Consider the following 10547-nt stretch of genomic DNA (forward strand, 5'->3'; position numbering starts at 1 on the left):
GAGGCGCTTCCTGCCAAAATAAAGCAGCCACGCGCAAAATACGGAGAGTGCTTATTTTTAAGGAAAAGGAGGCGCCCGGGCCCACGCGCCACGATACACAACAACTTCAATTATGATCCGCTCCGGTGAAGCGAGGCACTTCCTGCCCAATCTAAATCAGATGTGCGCGTAACACGGAAAGCGCCTATTCTTTTTTAAAAAACGAGCCTCCTGGGCCCACGCGTCCCAACGTAATCGAATTAGTGGCCAGGTCAACTCAGGTGCAGCGCTGCGCTCCCAGAACCCTGGCGATCAGAAGCGGAGCTCCGATGCAGGCGCGGCGTGCCTAAAATTGCGAGCGCTTACTTTAAGAATAAAGGGGGGGTTCCCGGGTTCGCACGCCACTAACAAAGGCAGAAGCAAGCGCAACTGGCAAAACGAATAATCTTTACCGCCCAAAAAACGATTTACGACCCAACCACCTGATCTAGGAGGGCCCCCAAAAACCTGTACACCGAGAGAATCGAAGCTGCTAATCCCTCGGTGTTTCCTACGTTGAAGATCCGCTCCGCGTCTCCAATCAGCTGCCCAACGACGCTCCGACAACGACGCTCGGTCCAGCTGATCCCCGCCGTGCCACCAGAAGGCCGAGCCTTTCTGGGGGGGCGCTTATGTAGCCCCCCACTGGCGCACGGCGGTTCCAGACGGATCGGACGACGCAGCTGCAACGTTTGTCTCTCTTGGTATTACCGCCCTCACACCTCACGAGGCGTGAGGGTGGAAATGCAAGGCCAGCCCGCTGCACAACTAGTGCGGGGGGGTCGGCACCCGGCGGCCCTGACCTCTAAGGGGCCATGCTCCCCCATACTGGGGGGGGGGACGCTTTTTCAAACTCATGGACTTGTGAATGTTGATTAGAATAAAGTTCAGGTTTAGAGGAGATGTTGGAGCCTCAAGTTGAACTGATAGGTTATCTCCTAGACATTTCAGTTTCCTCCAGTTTTTTTCACATTCCAGTGTCTAGGGGTCCATTTCAGCATGCAAAGTTTACGATATTACCATCTTCTATCTGCAGTGTGAATGCAAATTTATTTTTAAGTGCAAGTTTTGCAAAGTATCAGTTACTGCTCCATGGAAGGAGGAGAGAACAATAGAAGGACTTTGAGTATTCTAAAGCCAATTGAAACTTTATTACAGTTGTCTATTTAGTGGTAATTTTATATTCCCACCACTTTTCTAAATGTATAGTTCAGTACAAAAGGACAATGCCAGTGACCAATACCATTTTTTCCTTCATGCTAGTCTGAAAATGATGAGAAGATAGTGACCTATGACAATATTGGACCAAACATCTGCATGGGAGATCACAAGGTGAGTAGGTGAATGTGTCTTCAACTGTCTTGTGCCACTCTTTTTTATGTGGATAATAATATACTATACTAAAGACTGAAGTATGAATACTATACCCTATTAGGCTGTTACTGCTATTGTTTTCTAAAGTGTGCTGATGACATTTGAATACAATATTGTGGCAGAAAGATATCTGTGTTTTTTGTGGTAGAAAATTGGATATTTTTCTCAACTTCTCTTGTAAAATGTTTTGTATAATAAACGTTCTAGTATTTCAGCCTTCTAAATGATCATTGCTGATTCAATATGGAGAGGAGGTTTCTGTCAATGTCATAAAGTTAAATTAGTTTCTGGTGGTGTTCTGCAACTTTGTCGTAGTATACTTTATGGATAGTGCAGAGAAGTTGTAATTTAATTTGGGCTTCTGCTGAGCACTAGTGAGGGCAGGCTTCATATGGTCATGTTTGGTGAAGTGTAAGCACATTCTGATTGCATTGTTCTGTTCCTCTATTTAATGTAGCAAAGAGTTTCTGAGGGAGAGCAATGTACAAGAAGATACAGTAGTTCACTGAGGATTGAGAATGGCTCCTGCCATCTGCACACAGTTTTCTTTCAGTAGTAATTAAAGAATTTTTCTAAGTAAAGAGTGCTGAAGATTGATGCCCTTAACAACTTGTGATATGAACAAACACTTAGAATCAAAGTGTATCCGCAGGTTCCTGGCTTTTTCCTGTGGCTTAAATAGGTTTTCTTAAACATGAGGGCAAATCGAAGGCTCAGATTTTACCATTACTAGGATCTAAGTATTCGCTCTTTTGCAAGAGGACATCTTCATTCAGCCACCTAAGCACATGGTCTAGGCCCTGAGTGTTATTTAGTCTGTTGTCTAGCAAGAAATGGACCTGCATGTTGTCTATCTACATTTAGAGGTTCACTTGCACCTGCACTGATAGCTGCACCAGGAAACAAACATAGATGATAAGCATCAGGCAGAAAAATTGCCTTGGGGGCACAACACATCACTGGATGTGTAGTTGACTCAAGTGAGCAAATACTATTTATTGGCTATGACTGGAAAGAATAGATTGGGTCCAGGACAAGACAAAAAAGAACTGTATGTACTCATTTGTCCAAGCTTCCACTTTAATCTATGGCCATTAGTGTTACAGGTCGAAGAGATAAAGCATATGAGGGCTGATTAATTTTCTACATTTATTGAATGGAGTTATGTTGGCAGTGGCTGGTTTGGTGCCCCTTATTGGTCTGTATCTGCACTGAAGTGCAGGAGATGGGCTAGTTGCAAATACTATAGGAGCTGCCTTGTTACCTCCTCCTTTTCCAAGACTCTAGGGTGCCTGGAGATGATCCATTAGCAATATCTCAAGTTCTGCAATTTCGTTTTTTTTGAGGAGTGAGGTTATGATGACATGCTTCAACATGCTTACATACGTAGCCCAACTAAGGTTATAAGGAAGCATTTATCATGCTTGGTATAAATTATATGTGTGCGGCTATGCAAAATGTGATATGCTATTTACTACCATTTTTAAGTGTGAGGAGGGACCTCTGGTGGAACATGATGGAAATACCCCTTTATCAACAATGGGAACAAATAGCATAATATACTCTATGGATCTGCATGTATGGTTTATGTGATGTGCCATCTGACTATCGAAAACAAAATATAGGTGGAAATATTAAAGGGCAATGTAAAAAAAAATATCCAGAGGTGAGTAAGTCTAGATTTTCAATACCTAACTCTGCATATATTTATCTATACAGTACATATATTTTTAAAGTAAGTAGATGTGAAGTTAGGAATACAATACCTATACTTTCCTATAGGCATTTACATTTCAATACTTTGTCCTTCGATATTCTCGTATCACAATTTTGTTGGTGTTGATATTCAGTACAACATCCAAATCTGAGCAGTTACCATGCCTCATAGGCAAGGCCCCAGGTAGTTTCTTCTATAAAGCAGTTCTAGAACGGAAACTATGAGGCATTATTCAGTTTTTTTCACATGCCATTTTTACTCAACTTTCAAAGTAACAGTTTTGTCTAACTGTTTATATATTATAATATTTTAATGGGTCATTGCGCTGAAGGCATGAAAGTTTTCATACTCTGAGAGAACTGTTCCCTCTAAACATTTCAGAAGCGGAAATGCAGCTAGTTCTGTAAAACCATAGCCCAATCAGTGACAAAATAAACTAGTGGAAATGGTGTTTGCATTTCATAGCACATTATATCATATGGGAAAAGTGTCTGCTTTTAAAACCATGAAAATCAATCCTGAGGTCTTTTCATATTTGTGGATCTCACTCTCCCTCTCTCTAACTTTGTTGTTTCCCACATGTGTTTTCATTACTCACAGTGCTTACATTCCCAACTCATGACTTGTTTGCTGTGTTTCAGTTTTCAATAAAAAGAAATCCCATGTGCACTGTCTATATATTAGAATTTTGACTTTGATTGACCAACATATCAGAAACAAAATGTTTTGGTAAGGCTGTCATAGACAGATTGACAAAGATATTGGAAATAAAATAATGTCATAAGAATATCTTACCCAGAATCATCATGAAGTTAAGTTTCAATGGATAAGCAAATGTTTACTATGCTTACTCCAAATATATCTACCTTGTTGATATTGGGTAAGCAAGGTTTTACAAGGATAACTCCAAACATATGTACCTTATCCTTATTTATATATAGCTTTGTGGTGCATAGATGTGAGGTTGAGAATGCCAAATCTATACTTACCTAGTTGCACTTCTCGATATTTTTGCCAAAATATTTTGAGGCACAAGATATTTTTGTTCTTAGCATTCTGTCAACCATTTGGACATGTTTTGTTGTAATAGGTTTTGTCTGATCAATGATCTGATCAACAATAAAGTGGAATAGATTAACTCAAACGTCCCCATACATCAAACATCTATGTCTCCTACTTCCTTCTTTTCTCATGTGATCAGATGCTTACTCAATGGATCAGTTTTACATTTACTCTAAATGACTTGCAGCAATGCATATTTTTGCCACCTGTAAACTTAAGAAATATATTGTTTTAGAGCAGTCATCCATGTCGGGGTACCGAGGTACTCATTAATTCCACTTATTAGGGGTAACTTTTTCTGCTCTGAGAAGAACATTTCTCACAAACTTAAAGAGCCCAACTGACAAAACCTTTTTGATCAGCAGTTTTTCACTTTGACATGCAGAAAGCGTAATATGCATGCTAGCCTTGGTCGAAATTTTTAAAATGTTCCCATATGAAATAAATGTAAACTTGACTAAAATGATGTGCATTATGCAAGATACAGTGTATTCCTCCAGTTTCACAGCTGCAGTAAGACATTTTTTGCTTGACTCAGTATCCTGTAGGTGAAAATTATCAAAAAAAGCTTAAGCGTGAGAAAACTACTATGCCTAATAAAAACTTAGTCCAGGCCTACTACAAGTGCAAATAAGCAATATTGAGTGACAGATACACTGTCTGCAACATTTATGCCCACTGTTAAAAGTTGATGCTGCAAAACATCTGCCAGTATAGTGGATTTCTCACAGTCGAATGTTTGGGGTTAGGAATGGCAACATGGGATGTTTTCTGGGATGGAGACAAGTGGGTAGTCACTGGCAATGCTAAGAACACAGACAAAGTTATAACTTTGGTACTCACAAATGTTCTCTATAGATATTCACACCCAATAAGCACACTTTAATGCTAAAATATTTGAGATAGTGTGCAAAATGGATTTGAAAAGGGGGTAATGGATGGATTTTCACCACATGGAAAATATTTTTCATGTGAAGGAAAAATAGGAACGTGGCACTTGAAGATTTCTCCCTATTTAGACACCACAAAAAGTCTGAGAGAGTAAGTGTAGGGGAATTCTAGTATCCCTGAAAATTTAGGACTTGCCTAAATACACAGACATACTCAAGGGAATTTCTGTAAATTCACTAAAATGCATAAAGCTACCCAAATATTAAGTATAATTCTTAAGTTCATAAATATGTGTATTGTTTGCCCTGTCTGGGTAGTTATCTGTGGCTGGAGCCCAGTAGCTTTGCTGTTTAAGTCACTGATCTGTTTAAATGAAACATTATATAATTAATTTAACTTAATCTATCTCTACCAGATAATGTGTTTGACCTGATTCTTTTGACATCATTATTTGACCATGCCTGTGTATTTCTTTTTCTTGTTCCTACAACTTGTTGCAGCCTGTCTTCCTGTCCTTCCGAATAGCCGCCGGGGCAGGTAAACCAAATGCAAATGTGCACAAGTGTTGTGTCGTGCAGTGATGTGTTGGTAAATATACATTTTACCTTAAACTTTCATTTTAACCGCCTTTCCCGTGTTACCATCATTACTTTGTTGATGATCAATAAAAACAACTGTCTATTCCGCAACAGGAAAAAGGTGTCCACGTAATGAAAAGATATTTCGAGAAACCACCCTGTAGCACGGAAGAGAGCCTGGAGAAGCAGTGTATCGAAAGAGCGCATCCTTCTACCGCTGAGCCACATCCAGTCCGCAGTGCCACATTATTAGACGGCAGACCCATCGCTATGCTTCAGCATCCGGACTCTGTTCAGCGACACGTCTCACATACCTCACCGTCTTGTATGTTCATGTGGCATCAAGTAAAGACATTGATTTCCTTTGTGTGTCACAGCCCTGTTGCCAAAACCATAATAGAAGAGGTGTCATGGATTCCAGATTTCACTTTTTCAACAGTTTATTAAAAGGGTTATTAAACGCCGACTAGCTACTTGAGTACATTCAAACACAAAAGAAGTGCACGACCTATATTAAATGTCTGTTACAGTTTGGGTTTTTGTACTGTACAGTGGACTAAAAAATGCAATATATTAATGCTTTTAAATAGTATTTTCCGTGTGGATCATGGTGTGTTGTTTGTGTTAGGTTGGTGAGTTTTCTCTACAGTTTGTATTTTTCATCAGCTCCATGCTATGTACTACACTGCCACGTTACATGGTTTTTAAATCACAAATCAGCATTTCATTTTTCTAGGTGAATTTTTTTTTAAACAAAATAATTTATAAAATTTACCAAAACCTAGCTATGCTAATCCTTGTGCAAATAATAGTGGCATATCAGCAAAGAGTATTTGATTCTAGTAATGTGTACACCTAAGAACCACATTTAAAAAGCAAGTAATTTATACCTATACCTCCTCAGTACAGATATATATTATATTAATTCCTGTATGCTAGACGTTTCACTTTGTTACACTTTCAATAACTTATTTCTATGTATAAAAGACAATGTGAAGTTATTAGACAGTTTTGGGTGTAACTTTTAAGAATTTTGTATGCTGTTTTTCTGTGTTTTATTACTGTATCATAGTGCCAAGCATTAAGCTATGTTATACTGTGTTAAGATAATAATTAAATCGTAATTGTGGAACGGCATAGTCAGTTCAGCTTTATATTGCATAATCTCTGAATCCAGGGGCATACTTAAAGAAACAAAATGTGTTCATGTCCACGCAGTGTAGCAGAATAAGAACTAACCACATTTCAATTTTACAAGCAATCGCCTCCCACCAGCGATTACGATATTAAAAAGTGATCAGAGAGCATGTTGATGAAACACAAATGTTTATTTTATTAGTTTAATTTAGAACACTACCGAGTTCACCGACTGTGTAGCGGCATTAGATTGATGCTTCATTTTTTTGTATTAATCACTACAGATCGGAAATGATTTTATGTCTGCTTGCGAATTTGTTTTCTTGACAAGACAATTTGGGTTTGTGCAAGTCCTGTCTTTTTAATGATGGAAACAACTCTGCTATTTTAACGTGCCATGTTGCAATAATGTTTGAACCACACGTTTTCTGTAAAAGAAATAGAACTGAAACTCAAGGTAACTCTGAGGTTTACACAAGTGGGACCTCTAGTTCTCAAGCAATAAAAGTGTTCATGGAAAAATTAAGCATCTGTTAATTTACTGGTGTGCTGAGTAATTTTTATTAAAAGTTTGGAAAACAAGCTGAGCTTTTTAATGTAAACAAATTCTGAATGTTATTCATTAACGTTAATAGCCTAAACTTTTTAAAGCATGAGATACCTTTTTGAGACCAGAGGTTCCTTAAGCTTGGGGTTTGCAGCAAAAATATCCCTTTTTCAATATAATAGAAACAATTAGAAGGTCCCTACTCTACATTTGCTAATGTAGTATTAAGCAATAAGTATTCTACGAGTCTTCGTTCTCACTCCTGTTGCATCTTCTGTCTGTGTACACTCCCACTCCCTTTCTCACTCCACCTCTCCGCATCTATCTATCTATAAATATTTGTATCTTGCTAAACGTAATGGGATAAACCAAGAAAATGCTAGTGCTTCACCTCCCAGATCACTAGTTACCTGCTAGGGAGATTGTTGTATTGATCAATAAAATTAGATGCAATTTGGAAGTGATGGGAGGCCAACAAAAAATAAAAAAAATTCATAAAGATCCAATGATTTATTTTAAATCATTGTCCATCCCTTTCTTATAGAACACAAAGAAAAAAATGTATCAGTATAACTTCACAATATTTATTTTTCTCAAATTGTAATTAGATAATCTTTACAGCCAGCTGCCGTGTTTTGAGGACACCCCTCTTTTTTTTCAAAACTGACAAAGAAATATACACGGATGTGAGTGTGTGTGTACATATATATATATATATATATATATATATATATATATATATATATGTGCTCCTCCTGGAGTCTGTACCCATGGGGGGTGGAACACTTCCGCCAGCGGAGCGACCTGACAAACAAATCAAAACACCATCAAAGAAAGTATCTGTGGCGCTCTCTCAAGTGGGTGCCAAAACAGCGTTTATTGCTTACATGGGGCGTTTTGCCCGACAACCGGGCTTGTTCACATACCGCCACCATCTTAACATCCCCTTTTAAATACATGATTGGGAAACAAAAAATAGAACATAAACAAAGGACTAACAAAATACATTTAATGTGGCAGACATCTTTGAGTAGGGTTTTTGACCCGATATGCATCTATCGAAACTATCCCTACTAGTAAATAAAGTGTTTTGATATTATAACTCATACACAAGGGATGATTAGTAATGGTAACAATATAATCAGCGTTGTAAATTATTTATTGTGTAATTATTCAGCAGAAGCTATAATTCATTCTAGTTAGTAAAGCATACTATAAATGTATTCACTGAAAAAAACAAAGGTTAAAGGGGCATTATAGTTAGGAAATTTAAAAAAACATAGAAATTCACTTGAAAAACCAAAGGTAACAAGTTGAGCTCACCTTTTAAACATACCAAACCATAGAAATTCACCTGTATACGTAACTATAACTCGTGCCGTAAGGTAACTATAACTCATGTCCTCGCTATTCACTGCTAACTACCTCATAAAGTATGGCACTCATGGCATGTTTGATAACATCATTGATAATATCAATGTAATATTTGCAGTAATCTTTTTGATGAAAAAACTGTGAATGGTGGGGGCACGAGTTATAGTCATCTGAAAGACCAAAGGTTAAATTATAGTTAGACTCACATTTCAAATATACAAAATATAGAAATTTAGTAGTTAGAGTTATTTCAAGTAACTATAACTCATTCCCTAAGGTAACTATAACTCTCGCCACTGCCATACACATTTTCATCATCAATAATGTTATTGCAAATGTTGCATTGATAATATCAATGATGCCAAAGAAGATGTCATTACTGATGTAATGTATTGGGTAATTAGCAGTGCATGGCGAGGGTGCAAGTTATAGTTATCTTGAAATAACTCTAACTATAACTGCTGAACTTTTGTGGTTTTGTACGTTTAAAATGAGAGCCGTAATGTCCATATAATCTTTGTTTTCTTGAGTGAATTTCTATGTTTTTTAAATCTATTTCCTAACTGTAACGTCCTTGTAACCTTTGTTTTTTTAGTCAATTTCTTTTTATTTTTTTAACATTAAGTAAATGTAATTACTTTACATTAATCCAACCACCACCACACACAGCCTTTGGGTAGGGATAGCCTACCCCCCCCTAGGTCCATGGGTCCCTGGGGTGGGGGGGAGTGCTGTCCAAGAGCCCCCAGAGCCAAAGTATTTTTTTCTTTTAAAAAAAGCAGCAATGCCGTTGAAGACCAGCAGGATTGCAGCACCCAAAAAAACAAAAACAAATGGTTCCCAGGAGCTGCCAGGACAAACTAAGAGTGTTAGGCCACATGCTCCCCCTCTCCTCCCCCCCAGGCTCTAAAGGCCCCAGGGACCCGATTCCCCAGAGCCTAAATAATTCTTAGGGGAGGAGGCATGCAGCCTCCCTCCCCAAACCTTAAAAGGCTCCAGGGACCCCATCCACTTGGGCCATTTTTTATACTGTGTTCTGGGGAGCTCAGTCCCGGGACACAGTAGTTTCTCTGCCTGGAGACACATGGACAGGGAAAGTAAGTCAGCTCCCTCCAGGAGCTTTCAAAATGTGCCTGCCAGGTGGGCTCAGGCTTCTGTTTCCCTGCCTGTGTTTGTGAGGGAGGAAAACTCAGATTGCCCACACCAGATGCGAGCAAACAAAAATGGCTGTAGGGTGCATGCAGGGAGCCCACGGCTCCCAACATAGTGTTTGGTGGGTGCCCCTGGTGAGTACTGGTGCACCCACCGAACAGCACAGAAGGCCCTTAGGGACGGGTGCCACCCTAGGCTCAAGGAGGGAGCCATTAACCCTCTTCCCTTTTTCCTAAAAAAAAACCAAATAAAGGCCAAGGGCATGTGGTACCTGGGGCCTAAAGTGGCATTGAGAGGGGAGCTGCATGCCCCCTCCCCATTTAAACAAACAAGGCTCCATGGTATTGGGTCCCCATGGCCCATAATGGCATAGGGACCATGAGCGAAGGCCATGCACAATAGGGAGTTGGCTTTACGTGTGGTAATAAATTATTACTTTACATCACATAAAAAAAAACCTATAAATTCACTGGAAAAACAAAGGTCAAAGAATTGTTATACTAAGGTAAAAATGTCAGTGAAAACGTAATGTTTAAACTCTAAAAAAAGAAAACACTGACATTCACCAGTTACAGTTATCTAAGGTAAGCATAAATTATCCCCTTGCCAAGCACAGCTGATTACCCTGCATACTGATCACTGATAACATCACTGCAGCACTTGAAATAACATCATTGGCAAGAAATGTTTATGTGGT

General features: G+C 38.8%; 1 protein-coding gene across 2 annotated transcripts in view; it reads left to right on the forward strand.

Moving 5' to 3' along the window:
- INPP5A (inositol polyphosphate-5-phosphatase A) overlaps nt 1-7303 on the forward strand; it is a 1526322-nt gene extending 1519019 nt beyond the window's left edge. Inside the window, exons 14-16 of one of the 2 annotated variants that reach the window (XM_069239762.1) lie at nt 1282-1350; nt 5563-5599; nt 5755-7303. In XM_069239762.1, coding sequence (XP_069095863.1) covers nt 1282-1350; nt 5563-5599; nt 5755-5804 — 156 coding nt within the window. In that variant the 3' untranslated portion in view covers nt 5805-7303. Of the gene's footprint in view, nt 1-1281; nt 1351-5562; nt 5651-5754 lie in introns of both variants that reach the window. The other variant, XM_069239763.1, reaches the window with a different exon arrangement.
- Nucleotides 7304-10547: the final 3244 nt, after the last annotated feature.

This window comes from Pleurodeles waltl, chromosome 6, assembly GCF_031143425.1.
Source record: "Pleurodeles waltl isolate 20211129_DDA chromosome 6, aPleWal1.hap1.20221129, whole genome shotgun sequence".
Taxonomy (NCBI): domain Eukaryota; kingdom Metazoa; phylum Chordata; class Amphibia; order Caudata; family Salamandridae; genus Pleurodeles; species Pleurodeles waltl.